The sequence below is a fragment of the Notolabrus celidotus genome, chromosome 11 (assembly GCF_009762535.1).
Source record: "Notolabrus celidotus isolate fNotCel1 chromosome 11, fNotCel1.pri, whole genome shotgun sequence".
NCBI lineage: Eukaryota > Metazoa > Chordata > Actinopteri > Labriformes > Labridae > Notolabrus > Notolabrus celidotus.
This window is the reverse complement of record NC_048282.1, coordinates 14,168,986-14,189,906: the sequence shown is the minus strand read 5'-3', so window position 1 is coordinate 14,189,906 and position 20,921 is coordinate 14,168,986. Positions and strand designations below refer to the sequence as shown.

Below are 20,921 nucleotides of genomic sequence, written 5' to 3'. Positions count from 1 at the left end.
ACAAAATTGAAAGTGAGTCGGTGAGTGTGACTTTTTCTTGTGGGCCTCACAAAAACACAAATTACAGGGGAGATCGGCTAACACCATATTAACCCCATTTAGGACCCACCACCCCAATTACCCATGATGCAGCACTTTGTGGCCATAGGCTACACCTACCTCAAAAACTCTGAGATCCATGCCCATCAAGGTTGTTCTGAAAACTGCAAAGGCAGATGACTGACTTCAAGTCTCCTTCATATTAAGACTTTTGGATCTATACCCTTAGGGCCTCCAACTGCTCAGGTCTGAATAAAGAAACTGACGTCTTCTCTTTTCTATTAGTTTTTCTCATCAATGGTTACATCATTCTGAGATTTTTCTACAGCCTGATTGCTTAGCACTGAGTTTTAAGAGGATTACTGTGTTGCTAAAGCACATTGTGACATTATACCAAACTGCTTTGATACAATGTGCTGTGGGGAAAAGGCTCTTCCTCTGTCTTTTTATTGCATCTTCCTCTGAACATGAAATATCATGGAGATTGTAATTATGAACTCTGGCTAACTTGTTCTTTTGAAAGGTGTACAGGGAGAGTGTTAACAATTTTCACATTGTAGTGGGCTGTTAAGATTACAACACTAGGGTTCATCATTGTTGGGTATGCCTTAACTGATACTCTATTTATCCAAGATTTATTTTCTCCTTTTCTCAGTTTACCCCATTATGTGTGAGGTTGTTGTGACGTATGTTTGCACCTAACCTTCTTTGTGTTTTGTACAACGCTGTAATGGTGGAAGACATTAAACATCGGTACACTTTGACAGCTTTCTCACACTGTAATAAACTCATGATTAACCTCGGTCTGCTTTAAAGCTAGGGTTGGTAGTCTCGGTAAACCAGCATGAATTTGAATGTAGCTTTTCCTCATGACTCCGTCTAACCCCTCCCCTCCTCCCTCAGAGCTCCTCCAAAACAACGCCCCCCCCGCTCACATGCACGAGCGCCGCTGATTCTCGACCATACGATCGTGACTGATTCAAAACCGGTCCTCACCAAAACATTATCATAGTGAAAGTTAAAAACACAAACAAACATGGCTGCTGTTAGTACTCACAACTATCATGCTAGCATTATCCAGTTGTACCGGTGACACGATATCAGGAGAAAAGTTATAATACATATAATACTGTAACAGCTCTACTGTTTGTTAAACGTGTTCAGTGTAGATGTTCTTAATTCCTACAGTGTTGACGGTCAGTGAAGGCATCAGGAGAGGTGTAGAGTGTGTGAGCGGGAGAGAGGAGAGACAAGAGGAGAAGTTCTTCATTCATTCAAACATTGATTGTTGTTTTGTTGGTTGGCGTGATCACAGCCGACAGTGACCGGTTATTAAAGATCAACGTGTTCACGAATCGGCTCGTCATCACTACAGCGTCCGGACGGACGCTACAGTACGTATATATTTTCTGTAGGACTTACTGAACATCATTAATTATTCTGCTTGTTGGTGAGAGCGTTTTAGACTCTGATCCGGACTACAGTCCTGAGCAAAGCACCTCATCAGGTCAGAGGGGACAGGCCCGAGGACGAGCAGGAGGGGCAGTAAATAGAGTCAGGGGAAGTAGAGGCAGGAGACGGGGACTCGGAGGAGTGCACGCCGGGGATATGTACGCGCAGGAGGAGGGCAGAACGGCTGGACGGGATTTGATTGGTTTAAAATTTGGGGAGCCAAAAAACGGTGATTGGTTGGTGTTTTCCCAGGTTTACTCCGGCTGTGGATAGCAGTTTTTTTTCACTCTTTTTTAGGAACACATCATGTATTGATTGCCATCAGGACAAAGATAATTTCAACCAGTATGACAAAAAGTGTATCTAAATCTGATTACCAACCCCAGCTTTAAACAGCCACTATCCACTCCAAGCAAATTACAAATCCTTATTAAAAAAAATAATTACTCTAATTCACAGTAAGATCATTTTACAATTATTATTATTTGTTATTATCTATTTTATCTATTTTATCATCCTTGTTGTATATTGGTCTATTAGTTTGTGATGCAAATAATTAAGGATATATGAACAAAATTGCATTTTCAATTGTCCATTAATTATTGGCTTTCAAATTTCAAAAGCTAAAAATGTTCTTAATCCCCACAAACTGAAAAAAATAATGATAATAGTTAAAAATTTTAAATAAGGAACAAAAAAAGGAGGAAAAAAAACTGTTTGATTTGCTCACAAAACCATTTGATCGTTCTCAGCGAGTATTTTCTGTCGTAAACGAGACAGTTGTTCCAGTCTAGTATAATTTTTTGGAGCCATTAGACGATTAGCTATCTAAATAGTGCAAAGACAACATATTAGATATTGAAAGTGACACATGTTATTGTTTTAAGTGAAATGTGTAATCATTTTAAATTTGAGGCCAACAATACATTTCAAAAATATTGGGACGGGGCAAGTTCATCATTGTGTTGCATCACCTCTTTAAGCAACATCATGTAAATGTATGTTAACCAAGGTAACCAGTTTCTGGAGTTTTGACAGTGAAATGTTGTCACATTGCTGCCTGATATAAGGCTTCATCTGCTCAACAATTTTGGGCTTCTTTTTTCATATTTTTCGTTTTATGATGTACCAAATGTTTTCAACAGGACAAGTCAGGACAGCAGGCCAGCCAGTTTCACACTGGACTCTTCTGAAGCCATGCTGTTGCAATATGGGCAGAAAGTGGTTTGGCATTGTGTTACTGAAATAAGCACCGTCTCCTCTGGAACAGGCAATGGATGGCAGCTTATATTCCAAAACCTGTATTATGTTCAGCACTAATGGAACTGTAACCATGTGGGTCTACATTTATCATGGTAAGTTTAGGCAAAAGGGTTCCTTTATAGGTTTGATTTATTCTGAAGTGATTTCGTTTGTCTTTATGTGTTGTGCCAAAGTGCTTTCATGAAAACCTATGACCAGCTGTGATTGAGAGTGAGTAAACTGAATGTCATTGCACTGACTTAGAATGAGAAGACAAGAGCCAAGTAAAGGGGAAAGAAAACATTGGAGAAGTGCAGCAGTTAGATGGAGGTGAAAGATGGAAAGAAGTTGGATTCCTTCCTTCCTTCCAGATGTGTAACAGCATTATTAAAGGTGACATATCACGCTTTTTTCATCAATATATATTGGTCTAAGAGGTCCCCAAAACATGTCTTTAAAGTTTATGCTCAAAAAAACACTTTGAAATCAGATTTTGGCATGCCTGAAAACCCCTCTTCTTCAGTCCTCCTCAGAACACTCTGTTTTCCCTCTGACCACGCCCCCTCAGGAAGTGGATGTGGCCTCGGCTCTCCAGCACGTTGATCTAATGTTTACATGTTGGCTGAATATACACGGCTGCTCAGAGATCGCGTTACTTCAACCCTCTGAATCTGATCCAGAATCTGATCCTGACGGAGAGGCGCCTGTAGCAGGAGCTTTCTGAACGATTGGTCACAGATTTAGTGTTTCTTGTTGTTTTATTTATCAGTATGTCGATGTGTGTCTTGGTACACAGCTATGTGGCTATGCTAACTAGCGCTAGCACTTATCCATGATAAATAAAAATCATCCACTAGATCTTCAAATCTGCAGACGTGGGGAGTAAAACTGACCTCTACCAGAAAGGCAGCAGGACCTTTCTGAAGGATTGGTCACAGATTTAGTGTTTCTTGTTGTTTTATTTGTCAGTATGTCGACGTGTGTCTTGGTACACAGCTACAGCTATGAACATGTCGCTATGTGGCTATGCTAATTAGCGCTAGCACTTATCCATGACAAATAAAAATCATCCACTAGATCTTCAAATCTGCAGACGTGGGGAGTAAAACCGACCTTTGTGTTTATTAAGACAGCCTACAACTAGCATGCCTCCATCCTAAGCTCCTTGTTACAACACATTTGTGCAGGTAATGAAAAACGGAGGAGGGATTCATTATTATTTTATACAGTCTATGGGCTGAACAAGCTCCGAGCTCTGACTCCGTGACAGACCGGATATTGTTGTTACGTAACAAAAACACGGAAGTCTGAAACGGCTCGTTTCACACACATTTACAGAAAGGTGTAGAAATCAGAACAGGGGCAGAATGGATTTTTTTCATTCTTGGGGGGTTTGTCGACATGCCAGGGAAACATATTTCAGGTAGAGAACCATTAAAAAGTCCATTTTGCATGATATGTCACCTTTAAGAGTATTAATAGTGAGGGTCTGCTGTAGTTGGACTTGTAACCCAGGTAAAATGGGTGATGGTTTTTGTTGTCCCACAGGTCAAAACATTTCCACACTACGGCTGATTTCCAAACACCCTGCTACATACTACCTACAAATGTAGTATGCAGCAGGGACTGCATACTGCATACTGTGTTTGAATTTAGTGTGTAGTATGACTGTTCTGTTGGATCTGTTATGCAGTGTGCTGGGCCAGATGTCACTGGATTTCCGGTTTCGGAAAGCAGAAGTAAGCAACGGCCAAGCTTATGGATTAACTGCTTCTTTAGCATCACTTATGATTTAAAAAGTTAGGAAGTGGATTATATGGAATTCAATAATTTTCACAGCACCTAAAAACTGAGTTCCCTGTCAAAAAAGAAGGAAAAAAAGGGGGGAACGATAGCACGGTGTCCCTGCTGTGTAATATCTTTGGATCAATCCCCTGTCCATCATAACACAACAACCAATAGTGTGCAGGCTTTCCTGCAATGTCCCGCCCACTTCACGTTCAGCATCATTAATGTACCGGTTCTTGATTACACATTGATGAACATCACCTGTGAGAGCATGTCGGCACAACGCTACTCAACATCGTTACCAATAGTAAAGAGAACTTTAAAAGTGCATCCAAACAGCTTGCATAACAACAAAAGTGACAATGCAATAAGAAGAAATGCAAATAAAATCATAACAAATGCACATTTTCAGTAAAATATTGCTCTTCCTAGGTCTGAGAAGAACGTTTGATTGGCTTTGTGCATTTCAAAATAATCTAAGAGCCATATCAGATGTAATGGGCAATACTTGTTACCTATTCAGAGGAAATACAGGTTCTGTTTTTAACTCACAGCAGAGCCATAAAATACTTGCTCTTTCAGCAGCAGTTTGCATCAGCTGAAAGGATATAAGGATATTATTCCTTGAAACAAAGTGACCCTGCGTTTTTTTGGAGATATCATCTGATCTGATTTCATTTGAGCTTCCATTTGCAAATATTACATGGTATGAATTAGATTAAATTTGATTCAGTTTCTCGGTAATGTTATGAGGCTCTTATGAGAATGAAACGGTCTTAAGGAGGTCATTCAGGGTGAATAAAGGAATGATAAGAAACAGGGAAAAGGCCCACACAGCATTTTGTGGAATAAAGCTAGGAATGTTATTTTATAATATGACCTGATTTGTTTAAGTTTGAATGAAAATTATAAATAGAGAAATACTGAGGACCCTCTAAAGGATTTTGAAGCAGAATGGAGCATCTAGAGTAGGCTCCAATGTTCTTGTTCTACACACAGTGTGAGAATCTCTCAACATGAAAACAAGGCTTGTGTGGGGATAATTACCCCAGTTTGCTCATGTTCTTTACTTTGCCATACTACCTTAGAGGTTTCCCACGACCTAAAAGTAGCTGTAGGTAGTAAAAAGCTCAAGTGTGGGCACTGTTGTTTAGCTAAAGTAAGTTCTCATGGGAGAGCTGAGAATAAAACAAATTGGCCATGTTTCAGTGATTTAACTGTAGATTTCACTGCATCAACATGAGATGTCATGTAAATATATCACCCTGTCCTGTGTTGACCATCTTGCTGCTGAGCTTGCCATCATCATATACTGCCCTAACATATATTGTACCAAATTTATTTTTTATTATATCATTTATTTCTACCAAATGTCCTGATCCATGTTTTTATTAAGATTTCATCTCTTTAGTTTTTGAATAAGGAACACAATTATGTAGTGACTTGAGTTAGATCAGTGGAGGACAGCAGTGTCCTTCAGTACCAAAGATGCTTATCTTAGTTAATCACTACCATCAGTGGTACTGTGAATGCAACTCATGCAAAAATCTCTTCTCCTTGTACAGTCCATGTAAAAGGTTGGAGTGAGGCTCAATGTGAGACTACAAATGAGGACAAGCGAGGCCAAGACAGCCCTGGGCCTGGCGTTACACATTTGCAGGGTGACATGGCACACTATGACTCTCCCTTTGCCGTGGGGTGGGAACTTGAAAGGCAGGAGGGGGGAGAGGAGGACTGGAGTTGGTGTGTATGAAGAGGAAAGACAGCTCAATCCGAATGGGGGAAAAAATGGCAATTAGTAACCAAGTCCCAAGTGCAGCCCAGTTGGCCAAAGGCAAAGTACCTCTGTGATAAGATTCCTTCTGACCATTTCCCAAAATCTTTATGCACAATTCTGTCCAAGGGCAAGAGGCATGAGAACAATGCAGGGAGTTTGCTGGGCAGCTCTTGTTGCCCATCAACTCTTGTCTACTAACTTCAAGCCTTTCTTAATTAGAACCAGCTCAGATGCAACACACTGTGCAAGGCATTCTCTCATCAGAGGGGAAGAAGTGTGGGACAAAAAGGTATCAACAGAGAAGCGTGCATGACCTTTCACATATTCTCTTAAACCTTCATAACTTATCTTTGCAGCTCTAATTCTTCCTGCTCTTTCCCTGTTCCTATCTTAATCTACCACTAACAATTCCCCCCCCCCCCCCCCCTCTATCCCCTCTATCCCCTCCCCAACAAGTGCTTTAATCATGGACAGTGTCAAACAGCTCAAACTGCCTCCTAATGAGCTGTTACTATAGAAACACCTCCGGTTAACATTACAGCCACCCTGTAACCCGCCCACTTTCTCTCAGAAGGACCCATAAGCTGCATATTCTTTGTATATTTACCATTCCAGCTTCGGTGGGCTTTATTCAGCACTTAGACAAATTAGTGCGCAGCATTAAGTTTTGCAAATTGCGAGCCAGTGCTGTCATGGTTACTGTTTAACTGTGTGCTCCATGCACACCATAGGCTTGGAAAAAACATCACTGAGATGTGATTCCTATAATGGAAATTCTGTCAGATAGAGCCACTGCAGCTAAAATGCATCTCTAGCTGCGATGGTAAAGGTCATCTGCTCCTACACATTACCTTTCTAGCTGTAGAACCTTTATAAAAGTAATAAACATGGTCATACTGTGCTTTGTCCTTAAACGGGTAATGACTATTTTAGGACTTTTATTCTATTTTGTGGTTGGTTAATCTTGTTTGCTTGGTAAAACTGGCACCAAGTAGGAACTAAAATCAGAACTCAGAACAAGCTATCGAAATTCATATGAGAGACACTCAGAGTGGTTAAAAATATTGGATATGATCCTCACAGCAACATTCTCGATGACTTTATTTTAGCCCCAGGCTTCGTCCTCAGCCTGTACATGCTGCCATAGCCTGTGATTGGTGGAGGATGTTGGTGCCCAAGCACTATTCAGGGCAACAAGAGTTTATTTTCTAATCAATGAAAAGTTGTTTTACTTCACTCTCTAGTTACAAGTTTGTTTCATCTCTGATCCTCCATCAGTGGGTGTTGTTACAGTGGTCAGGACTATGCTTTTGCACTTCAGCAAAACCAGATGTTTGGGTGTTGAGATATTCTCTTGAAACGTACTTATTCATTTGAACTCTCAGACAGACAGAAAAATTAATATAAACTAAAGAAGAGGCAGTGAACAACATGCAACCTTTACACATTGCAGTATTACTATCAATATAAGTTTACTGAATCTCCTTTTTTGGTATTGGACCTCCATTACTGAAAACACAATAACTGATGTTTTCATACTATGACTAAATTGTTAAAGGTAACTCTTCTGCCCTTCTTCATAGCATGATTAACAATCATTCCCTTTTTAACTCTTTCAAGGACTAAATAGTGTTCTCAAAATATTTCTATCGTTCATACTTAAAGGGGAGGAGCTAGTTCTTCACTCAGATGTCCTGATATGCCAAAATTCTCCTCTAGAGTTTAAAAATGCATCATCAGTATTTTTATTTCTGAATCAATGTTAGATTAGATGACAAATATTGAGAGGTAAACTAATTAAAGGTAATGCTAACACAAATCTTAGTACACGCACATGCACACACACACACACACTCCTGACAAAGATCGAACACACAAGCTCCAGTGGACATATCTCTGTCTCACTGAATCCCTCTGTCTCAGGCAGTGACATGTTTATATACCCACTGAGCATAGATCAGAGCAGAGGGCAGATAATGTAGAGCTAGAGTGATGGATGTGTTTCTGTGCTCAGGCAATCCAGGGCCCGGCTCTGTCTCTCACACACGCGCACATGCGCACACGCGCGCGCGCGCACACACACACACACACACACACACACACACACACACACACACACACACACACACACACACACACACACACACACACACACACACACACACACACACACACACACACAGTGCATTGAATCGATGCATGCATGCCAACCACTCTGTAGGCACACTTATTTTTTTCCCCTCTTTCGCACACAATCATGCAAACACATATGCAGTGCACACAGAGCTTCACACAGATGTGTTCAGAAAACAAAAGGCAGTGTGTAAAGTAACAGCGAGGTCAAACACTGGCCTATGCTTTCTTTGTTCACACATGATAAGAAAAATATGTCTCTTATGTCTTTGCTCCTATGAGAACCCCTGTGTCAGTAAACATGTAACATGTTTTTTCTTGCATTATTCGGTCACTGTGCTTTAATCTGACCACAGTGTTGTCCACCTGTGGCAATCAACTGCTGTTTCCATGGAAACAGGTGGTACGCTTCCTTAGAACATGAAAGAAGGAGGGAAGAGAGTAGGGAGAGAGGAAGGGAGAGAGAGAGATAATGACGAGAGGTGGGCGGATGGGAAAGAAGAAGCAACAAAGACGAGGAAAGAGAAGGAACGCAGAGTTAATGGGCATCCAAGAAGTTTCTGGCTCTCTGATCCTTGGCAGTGTTTTGAGGAAATTTCTAGGGTTTTGTTCAGCTCATTGAATTTCATTTCATACCCAGGCTCTCACAGGCCTTCACTCCTCAACATCTCACATGCGTAACATTTAGGGTTTTTATCAGAAATGTTTTTATCAGACTGTGAAGTCAAGCTACTGTAGTCACTTTTTGGTCCTGCTCTTTACATCGGCCGTTGATCAGTCAGGAGTCGTCGATGGAAGATTCCCTGAGGCCTACAGAGGTCGTGGTTGGAAGAGAAAAGACTAAGAAATGTACTCAAGGTGAAAAGGTATTCTCTGTTTCCATTCACAATATGAACATGCATGCATGAGTGTTCTCGCTCATGTGTTCCTGCATGTGCTGCATGTCTCCTAAGGCTTCAGCTAAGTAGGCCACTTTTCCACACCACGTAACCGGAGACATGCTGTAAGAGTAAAGGCTGTAGCTGACATGTGGAGGAAAGTTTGCTTTCCTCCAACAAGAGTAAAGAGAAGAGGAGGATCAGGAGAGAGTAAGACAGTAGGAGAAGAAGAGAGAGCAAGCACTCTGGCTGCCCAAACTGACTCAGTCATGTAAACATAATAAGTGTATGAAAGCAGCAGCAGCAGCGAACAACAGGGAACATTGTCTAATGAGCAATGGCATGTATAGAGAGAGTGGCAGTGTGTTGGTGTGTGTGTATTCTAAATGACCTGGATGCTTGTTCCACATTTGATTTTTAATTGGACAGATTTTTCAGCAAGCTCTCAAAATCAAAAAGGCAGCCATGACACAGGCGATATTTATCTGTCCCACCCTGCACCCTCCTCCTCCTCCTTCCACCATGCTGTCCTGTCCAGTCTCCTTCTCTCCTTCTGAGTCAACATCTCCCCTTTGCTCTTCATCCTCACTAGCTGGTGCATCTTTCTGATGGCTTCTTTACATAGCTGACCTTAATAGAAATGGCACTAAGAGGCAGAAATAACCTGCCAGAAACAATATACCTCCACGAATAAAAAGCATCTGCTCCGTGCTGATAAAATGATGGATTTGTTACAGATGCCATCAAAATAGTTTCCAGACTGGCCTTGCTGTTTTTTGTTGTTTGGGACATCAGATAACCAAGTTTTTGGTTATGGATGGCTGAACCTTCAAATACGAATTTAACTCATTCTTATCTCGCAATTTATCACAGTTTGCTACTGCCTGAAATGTTTGTCATTTTTACCTCCTAAACTTGACTTTGAGGAATCTGGATTGGGAAAGAGCAAAAGGAGAAACAAATGCAACAAAGGGGTCTTATTTGTGAAAAGCTAGTACAAAAGATTCTGATGAAGTGAAGTGCTTTCATGAATGTGACCAGAACAAAAAAAAAGCCTCATCTTTTGGCCAGCAAGGAGCCTCTCAGTTCCCTTTTTTGTACACACTTTCCATATAATAAAACCGGTTGTGTAAAGATGATTGAGCTGTCCTGGTCAGTTATCCAACAAGGTCAAAAGACGGGTCACAATGACAATTTTAAGTGTCTGAACAAGCCATCTTGTCCTCAAAGCACAGAATTGGAAATGTCATCAGCACTTTAAATGTCCTGTTACAAAGACTTTGTATTTTCCATTTGTTGGGCTAGTTGTCAGATTCCTGCTTCATCCTTGTCATCCTCTGCTTCACAAACAGCTACAACCTGGTCTGAAGAATGAAGCCAATGCTGCAGCGCCAAAAACTGCTCTACCTGGAAAGGCCTCTTTAGGCTGGCTGGAAAGGCAAGTCCATCCATGCCAAGTTGCACAGCATAAATAAATGTTGCAGCAGCCAGTTATTACAAAAATACAGTTTGGAGTTTGGATGTCCTTATCCAATTAAAATTCTGATGTCATCCACTGATGTGATAAGGATTTAAGATTTGTATAATTAGGTGAATGGTCTGAGTGACAGGTGTGAACTGCTTGCTCTTGGGCAGGCTTTGACTCCTCAGCTGTGTTTTGATTTTGGCACATTTAGAGTTTTTTTTCATGCAAATATCAGACAAAAGTGTATCTTGCTTGCAGCTTTTTAAAAAAAAAAGTTTTATTGTAGTATTATTTTATGTAGATGTTAGTTATAATTAGCAGGTATTGTTTACTGCGCTTACCATACCAGGCAAGTTTTCTAGTTCTGTGTTTCTCATATGTACACTTTATTATTTCTGCATGAAGTCAGGATTATCGTCAGCTGTTCCCAAAGACAGCTCTCCAAAGAAGAACTGTTCTTATTGCTGACCCAGTTCTTTTAATTCAAACACTTCTATTTAATGTGAAATGAGTACAAGCAAGCACCAGTTTCCTATGTTCCACATGCTACCTTAGCTCTTTTAGCTGAATTATAAAACCCTAGGGTCTTTTGCAACAACAAATAGGTCCTTCACCTTTAGGAAATGTTCCAAACAGCACAGAGTGCTCTGAATGTGACAAAGTGACAGCAGCTACAGCAACCCAAGCACTTCTTTCAGTGACAAAACAGTGCCCACACACACTCTAACAGATACATGATAATAACTCACCACAGCCACAAGTAATCACGCTCTCTTTGAAAAATGTTAAGACATTATTGAACCAGCTTTTTTTTTCTTTTTCTCTGACATCCTATGTCCATTAAATTAAAGGGGGTACATAGTGACTAAAAGCTATAAAATTCTCTCTCAAGGACGCATCACTTTGGATTAAATTCAGCAGTATTTCTTCCTCTCTGCCTGTCTGTGCTGCCACAGGACATGCTGTACCAATATACAGCCTGGGGTTTATGCCAAACTTACAGGAACCTTGTCAGAAAGCATGGGGAAACCATTGAAGGTTAAATACATGTAGAAATTATAAAACAATGAGTCACAGCTGATATAATGTCTTCTCTTTCTCACCTAATCTTTATGTTTGCAGGCCTCTGTCTCTCTGTCATTCCTTTGTGTCTTTCTACTTCTGTCTATATGTTCTCTCTTGTAGGTATCTGTTTCATCCTCTCTCCTGCTGTGTTTCCATACTGTACTCATGCTGTGTATGGTCAGAACATTCCCTGCCTTGAATACTAAACAGTCTGATGTTGATCATGAGCTCCTCGTTTTACCTGTGGGAGAACAATAGAGATATCTGATGGATATTAAGTGGCAGAGAGCGACTTGGGTTCTGAAATGGTCTGTCAGCAGCTTTTAGTACTGTCTCAATCACAGAGTGTGGTCAGTGTTGAGACATCAATTCAATTCTGTTCTGATAAATGTACCCTAATTTGTCCATACTTAAGGCTCATTTATACTTCTGCGTTGAATCGACGGCATAGCCTACGCCTGGGGTCCGCGTAGCTCCCGTACCTACGCAGAGGCCTACGTACGTAGCTGATGTGCTCCTCCTCCAAAATGTAACTACCCGTAGAATCGACACAGACTGCAAGCCCATTGATTGGTCTGCCTTTAGTGTATTAGAACATTGTTTGAGAATATATCCCTTTAAACTGCAGTTCTTCCTCGTATACAACCGTACATTTGCAGATTTTGAGCAGCGGCCTCTTCCAGGAAACTGTAAATGTAAATGCTGGTTGGATTCATGTAAACAAGGGATGGAAGCCTCTTTAGTCAGTAGGTTTAGAACACTCTTCTAAGTGTTTTTCTGACAGGATTCAGTTAGAAAACATCAATCGCTCCTTGTTAAACATTTTGGTCACAAGTTAAAGCCAATTTAAGTGAGAAAAGAAATCCACAACAAGCTCACAGAAACACAGCTTTGATATTATATTGACTAATTGTCTCATTCTGTAACCAAAGTATGCCCACTCACACATACAGCAGGCAAAGACAAACACTGCTGCTCACTGGCCCTCTGGCTCTGTTTTTATTCTCAGATACCTCAGAGGAACAGAAACCTGAGAAGATCAGCCAGATGTGTCTTTCTCTACCGGCTCCCTTCATCTCTGCTAGTTGTTTTTTCAGGATGTGAACGATCAGCATCTCTGAGCTTCAACAGTGTGGGAAATGTTGAGGACTGCAAGACTTCACCTGCACCATACAACAGACTACTGGAAGTAAATTCTCAGCAGGACTCAAGAATTGCCCAACTGCCCGTAAAAGAATAAAAAAAATTTGGCAAGGGTTCTTGACGGACTCTGTAACAGACTCACTCTGGTATTAAGTAAGAAATTCAACAGTCTCTGTTAAAACATGAAATCTCTGTTTTCTAAGTGATTTCAGTCTGCACATACTACAATCTGTAAATGAAACAGAGAAGAGTAGACTCACCGCCTTGAACATAGTCATGTAGTGTGCAGTCAGAGGGGCCCACCAAATGGATCAGAGTGGACTGACTGAAGCCAATTGTGTGTCGTTCTGCATCAAGAATGGACAAATACACACACACACACACACACACACACACACACACACACACACACAAGAGAAGAAATGTAAGAAAAAATGCATCCAGAACCTCTCCGTGTATTTCCTTCAGGTGACTCATCATCAATTGAAAAAGATTTAGTAGGCAATGGGGACCAACGATACACTGTTCTGACACACAGCTTGATGAGTAACATACCTTTTGGTCGGTCCTCTAGGATTGAGTAAGCATGACAAAATTAAAGAATGGATTAGCAATTTTAGTATCATGATGGTATAATACATTTACATTGTAAGAATGCCCCACTAATGAACATGAGAGTAAAGAATATCTGAAGTCTGGTTTACACTTCTGCGTTGACCCTACGCAGCCGTGGCGAACAGGGACGCGAGCATTACATACTACTCTCCGTGTAGCTCTGCGTTAGGGGAGAACGGGGTTGATTGTCACACGGGTTGGTTGGCACACTCGTTATATCTCCCCACCAGAGGGCGCTGTCTCTCAAATTGGGGTATGGACATTTCCAGAATTAGGATCAGAGCTCACCTACATAGTCTTCTCTGGAGTAAGACAGCTGAACTTGAGGTGAGAGGACTCTTTGTGTTTTTCATGTCAAATTTTAAATATTCAGCTCCTCAGTATTTTTCTTCTAGGCCTTTAAACGATGGGTTTATAACAAAACAAGTGTTACCCTTACAAAGTGTGAGGGGAAAGCTATAGTTTAGATTTGTATTAGCTAGCTAACTACTTGTTAGATGGTTGTTAGCCTTGATGCTAGCAAAAAAAATCCAGTTGGGGTTGGCAAAATCATGCATGGTGAAATTAGTTGGAGTGTGCAGACCCTACATTTGCCATCACCGTAACTCAGCCAGTGACTGCATGTAGCCTAGTTGAGTAGGCCATTATTGTTAGGCCTACTTGTTTTGTTCTTTATGTTGTTATATAGGCTGGCCTAAAGATGTGTTTCCTGTTCATGTTCCTTGCTCATTTTATGTTAAAATACATTAAGTTATGTAGGCATATCACTTGTCAGTGCAATTAAACATCCAAATTTAGTTCTGCCTTCTTGCCTTTTTTTAAATATTTTTCCCATTAAAATACCATTGTGACAACCAACCGCATAGTTTGTGACAACCATCCCCGTTACTGTCTTTGATACTTAATTGCCTCTTTGTTACAATGAGTTGGAAAATGAGAGGGATACACATTTCAAGCCAACACCTTAAGCTTCAATTCAATGTAGGAATGACTATTGAAAGATGTTTTGATGATGAGCAATCATCAAAACAGTAATAAGTGTGACAACCAACCCCGTTTTCCCCTACTACCCCGAAACACTTGAGGGCAGTGTGGTACCATTACTTTAACTCAGTATTTGAACTGAACACATTAACTTAACTAAATGATTCTTAGTATAACACCAGAAAAATATGATTCATCTGATTGACGAACCCAAGCACTGAACATGGTGTCCCGTATTATTGTTACATGGTTGTTCTCTTATTACAACACCTACTTTAGTTTCTGCTCATAGATTTGAGAAAAAGTGGAAACTGGTTCGGAATCACATGCTCTGTAGTGTTTTGACCTTAAGTGGAGGTGTTGCTGTGTTTGCAAACTCAGACATAATAAAACTCTAGATGAAATTGTGAGAATCAAATACAGGAAAGACATGGAGCAACACCTAAGATATCTGATGTGTGTCTTTTGCATGTGGGGTTGTACCTGGGTTGGGAAGAGGAGGCACCACCTCTTCAAGCCTCGCCTTGGTCTCCAGTCTCTCCAGCTTCTGAGCCTCGTAACGCTTCTTCCCCTCCTCCTCTTGCTCTGCAGTGGCATACTACAGACAGAATGTTTACATTAACACATGGAAAGAGGTACACATTTACTCACACTTGTCTCATCATGGGTACATTAAGAATTTCTTTACACTGACAGTCAAGGCAAACAAAGTCTTGTGAAAGTGATTTTCAGACTGTTAAATGTCAATATTGTAACCTTGACCAGACATCCCTTGTCATGGATTTTGCTTGTGTCATTTCAGGTATGGAGAACGGCGGTCAAACAGGGGAAGCAGGCTGACAGGTAAAATGCCAAACTTCAGTTCATGAATGTCAGAGTAGCCAGGTTTTCACGTACCTTGATGGGAGGAACCTCCATGATCTTCTCCACATTCTGCAGAGAGAAGGGGACGTACCACAGTGCCGCCTTGTTGGCCAGCTTTTTCGCCCCTGCAGTCACAGAGAAAAGGTTCAATTCTTGGACGTTCTTACTGTTTGTGACAGTAAACCAACTAACATGAAGTTTTGACAAGTCTTTAAAATAGGAGAACAATGAAGCAAGCAATTTTGAAATAGCCATTGTCAAAACAGACTCTTATTAACACCCCAATAAAAGTAAATCCAGTGTTTTTCACAAATCCAGACACGCTGCGCAAAGACGAGCCTTTCTTCAGCAAACAAAGGAGCAGAAAATAATGAGCGTCTTTTTTCAAAGACAATCTATGATGTCTGTTCAGAACAACAAATGCTCACAATCACTAAACTCTGTCCTTCAGAGTGCAAAGTTTGGCATAATCCCCTAATCCTCAATTTTCTGTATTATTATGTTGTTATTATAAGGACCATAAAAATGACCCATTTAGCTTACCATACAAATATTTACATTGAGATACTCTTATTGCACCGATAATTATAATTATAATTTCACAGGTATTTCAGAACAATGTTTATATCTAATCTTAAGTAATACCCTTCATAGAAGTGGATGTTGATGTGCCTGCTGAAAGCAGCTTTGTGTCAGAGATAACTTTGTTTTTCTTACTTGCTTTGCCTTTCAACAAACTTAGTTCGTACTGACAAACAGCAGAAAACAGCAGAACATGTGGGGAACCTTTTTCGGTTATAAACTTGTGTTGTAGTGACACTTATTAGATCTTAGAAAGTTTGTTAGTACAGAATGCTTTTTGAACATTTTGTATAGATAATGATTTGAATAATTTGAATGCATAGATCTTATAACTTTGTTTAGTTCATTGATATAGTTTGTCATTTTTCTGGATAATATTTTTTGTGTGAGAACATTTTGGATGAGTGTTTCAAATAAGCCTTTCACTTCTTCCCTTTTCAACTCAACTTTAATGTCATTTATCTGAATATATTGTATATTAATCATATTACAGCTGAATGAAATGGCATTTTTGGTGCTATGTAGTGCAAAGGCAAGTACTGCAAAATAAAGAAGACATAAAATTACTTAAAAAAAGCCAAACATCCAAAAAAACAGAAAGAGGAACTAGAACAGGATGGCAAGGTGTGGTGCATGTAGCTGTCCTGAATATTGCATAATAAGTGTATAATTGTCATTGTCCAGTATAAAGTGTTGTCTCCTGTCCCCTATCACCAAGTCCAAGCACCGCGCCTTGGGGGACACATCCACAACTCTGACTCACTTCAATCATTCAAAAACCACCTCAGGACCTACCTGTTCAAAAAAGCACATGACCTATAACCCCACCCCACCTCTGTTCTTGTTTTGTTTTATTTACCTGTTTTATTTTTACTTTTATTCTATGTAAAGCAACTTTGAGTATTCAGAAAAGGGCTATATAAATCCTATGAATTATTATTATTATTATTATAAACCATCCAAATGGAGTTACAGTGCTCCCTTCTGTGTTCAATCTCAACATTAAACCATCTCCAACATCAACGGGTGAAGTAAATGGACAGTATGGATATAAGTATGTAATGAATATGTTGTCCAGTTCTTTCATGAGTCTCCATGTCTTGCATGAGATACTTTGTCTGGTGGAGGCGGTGGCACTAACTCTTCCTCTCTGAAGAAAGTTAAGACCATATAACTTGTAGAACACATCTCCTAGCAATCAGGCGGAGAGGTTGCTATAGTGATATCCGTTCTATGCTGCCTACACTTTTTCTCTTAATGTGCTAACAGAGAGAGGGGGGCTATTTTGAGGTTGTGTTGTGAAGGCACATAAGGGAGGCGCGTGGATTAAAGACAGCACAAGGCCAGCAGGTTCAAATAAGTGTTTTTGACGATTACTATTACAGTGTGATGAATTTGGAGGTTTATTGTGTCTCATAAGGCCTGAGGAGGATTTGATTTGGAATCTTTTCACTGATGCAATACAATTAAACCAGTATTTCAACTGTACTGTACTTACAACTTAGAGCTGTAAACATATGCATAAGTGACATCTCATGAATAAATCACTCCTGATGAACATGAAGAATTGTGACATGACTTGGTCAACATAACGGAGACTTAACAGCAGAACAAGTGGAGTAAAGAGAAACGAGTGGGAGCTGTGGCCTGTTGGGAATAACATTTGCATTTTACACCCGAGTTAAAACCGTGCATACAGCCGGGTCACGTTGCCATGCCAACCACGCTTCTGTCATCCTCCTCCACCTCACATTGGCTCCCGCCCTTGCCAGCAACCAGGAAGTTGCCGAGAGGAGAAAAGGCACATTTACATATCCTTGACTCTACCAAGACTGAGTGACTCCAGTCTATTATTAGCTCCTGCTGGACCTTTGAAGGGGATTGTGTTTAGGTTGGAGGGGGGAAGTGGGAAGGCGAGGAGTGAATAAGAGAGGGATAGGGAACCATTCCCCGTACGACTGTTGACCTTTTTGACCAAAATGTGACCAGGAACTGGCTTTCAATTTCAAATACCCCTGTGTTAAATGAAGTTCATTTCATTGTTAGACCATGTCATCCCATACCTGCACCCTCTTTGTACCTTCAAAGTATGCCTGCCAAATCACATATTACCCCTCTTCTCCTCATGAATGTATCATAAACCATGTTAAGGAAAGCAACAACATAACCATTAAAAAAAGGTGTAAAACACTACTTTTATGTTTTTACAAACATTTTATCCAGTCAAACAAAAAATCCTTTAAAATCAGCTGAGAAATTAAATCCATGATATGACAGAAAACTGAAGTCAGTCCCAAAGGCGGGGTCTCAAGTGGCAGCAGAGACAGCTGGCTTACTTAGTTAGCATTAAAGAATTAGCGAATAGGACGGTTTTGGCTAGATCCACCCGAAATACAAACTCCAAAAACCTGCTCACTCTAATTTCCACACTCTGTCACAAGATCCCCACTACACAGGTGAATTTCACGGTGACTTTGTTCTGGGTTCTTCAAGTTCAGCCTTTAAACAAGCTGCTCTGTGGACGTAAAAAAGTGCTATGATGACAGCTAAGATGAATGGCGCCTGGAAGTCACGGTTTCTTTTTTTCCTCTTCAACTGATGATGTATTAGTGCAGCAGCGCCCTGAGTGCGTGAATGTGCCAGAAGACAACTGCATGTGAGCAGAAGACTATTACAAAGCAGACAATCCCGCTCGCAACACTTGGCTTATTTTACTGAAATATAATGCCAGCAAACAGAGAACACCTGAGCGAAAACTATGATGATTCATGATGGTGTAAGCATGGAAACAACAGAAACCACTTTTGATGAGACCAACGATCTGATGAGGGATGAGCAAGGCGAATTAAATTAATCTCTTTGTTGGCGAGTCCAGCAAAAAAAAAGTAACTTTAAGCTAATCATGAGGAAATAAAGCGTGAATCTGGTGTTAACAACAAAACAAACAATATGAGAACAATTTTCAAGGAGCCTTAAACACACAGGCAGGCTATGTTTTATAAGCAGCATTTCACAGCACTCAGCTCTGCGAGTTTAAATTAGTCTTTGTGAGCATTGATTTGAGTATTCACATAGGTGCTTCAATCAGGGGCACCTATGTGCCTCTGCCCGGCTTATCCATCATCCACTCTCTTTTATCTAACTTAAAGGCATCAATCACTCTCTAAATGACTACCTAAATTTCCTTAATTCACATTTTCTTTTGTCAAAGACTTTTAAATCCTGAGTCCCAGTCTGCACCACACAGGGATCTGTACTATTTCATCTTTACTTCCTTTCTTCCACCTTTTTCCTATCTTTCCTTGCAATCTCTCTCTTTCTGCCCACTGCTCCCTCATCTATTTCTTTCACCTCAAGCAGTTTCACTTGATTTATCGCCACATTTTACACATTCAACCCTTTGCTCTCCACTTTGACGCTCCCCCAAACCCCTTCATTCTTCTTCCTTGTGAGTAGAAAAAAAAACCTTGTTTTCTTTTCTCCTTCCTGAACAGCATGTTCCCCAGCTCAGACACAGTGCAGCAAGGCTCATTCTTACTGCTTGATCCCCATGATCAAAACCACAGATTTTCCATTGTGCTGAGCCAAGACTCCATTACTTTTAACTAGACTACAGTCCCACTGTGGGATGTTTCGGCCCGATAGGAATAGATGAAACCATGCCAGGAGTTTTAGGATGAGGCATTTTGACAGAAGCAGATAAATCAAAACTCAATTCAAGCATAAAGGTATATTTTGACTGTGCAATACTAGTCATTGATCAGAGGCACTGTGAGTGTCTCTCTAGTCAAGCTACATTCTAAACTAGGGAATCACACTGTAAAACAAACAGCTGCAACAAAACAGTTTCTATTGTACTGAAATGACCTTCCTGCTGTAGTGTTGTTTGTCCTGTTACAGACCTCAGTTACGCCCTTGGGAGATTCTTGTCTGCTAAAAGTCAGGCAAGGCTCCAACTTCATTTCCAAAGGTCTTCCAGTATTTTTACTTTTCATCTGATATTCTATGTTTATATTAGATTTGCTATATTTTCATTCATCTTATTTTCACTGTAAAAGAAGTTGATTAAAGGACAATGAACTCATAAAGCAAAGGTTACTGATTTTGTATTTCTCTGTGCACGTAGCTCTGTTTGAGTACATGCAGTTGTGTGAAACACCAGGATCATGGCAGGAACTGTCATGATTATTTTAAGCCTCAATTCACAACGCATTGCTTTCAGCTCTGTGCGTGTATGTGTGTGTGTGTGTGTGTTAAAGGGGCAGCATCTATGTATGCTGTCTGTATGCAAGTTATTTTACCTGAGTGTGCATGCAACACACGCATTATTACGTTGGTTGGACTTTTGTGCACGTGTGTTCAGTGGCTGTGCAAAAACCTGTGTGCACTCGTGAAATGATGCTGAGACTTCCTCATGTGTGGAAATGTCACATCTGCAGATCTTTGTGCCCGTGTGAGAGCAAAAGCCAGAGTGTGTGCTTGTGCACATGTATCTCTCTATGGGGGGGGGGTCTACTTTTATCATGTTGAATCAGTGTGTGAATGTGACTGTGTGCTGTTTTCTGTTTTTCTTTTTTTGGAGGGGGGTGTGTATGTGTATGTCACTGCATGTGTGTACACACATGGTATATGCAAATTGGTGTGTGCCAATGTGTGTGGGTTCATGTGTAAGTGCGCATGTGTGTGTCTTAGTGCGCATGTGCAATCCCCCCAGCGGGAACAATCATCACGGCTCGTGCCCACAGTAGGCAGCCCTCCCCTGGGGGGCCGTGACTGAGGCCTGCCTGACGAGATGCTGCCTGACTGACTGTGGAACCTGGATTCTTGCCTCCTCCCCCAACTCTCACACACACACACATCCCACACACACACACACACACACACACACACACAC

At 40.7% G+C, this 20,921-nt stretch overlaps 1 protein-coding gene across 2 annotated transcripts in view; it reads right to left on the bottom strand.

The window, feature by feature from the left end:
* Positions 1-20,921, bottom strand: part of acot7 (acyl-CoA thioesterase 7) — a 66,805-nt gene that overhangs the window by 31,449 nt on the left and 14,435 nt on the right. The window contains exons 4-7 of one of the 2 annotated variants that reach the window (XM_034695385.1): positions 15,479-15,570; positions 15,065-15,179; positions 13,538-13,552; positions 13,243-13,329 (exon numbers count right to left, since the gene is read on the bottom strand). In XM_034695385.1, the coding sequence (XP_034551276.1) occupies positions 13,243-13,329; positions 13,538-13,552; positions 15,065-15,179; positions 15,479-15,570 (309 nt within the window). The remainder of the gene's footprint in view (positions 1-13,242; positions 13,330-13,537; positions 13,553-15,064; positions 15,180-15,478; positions 15,571-20,921) is intronic. The other variant, XM_034695383.1, reaches the window with a different exon arrangement.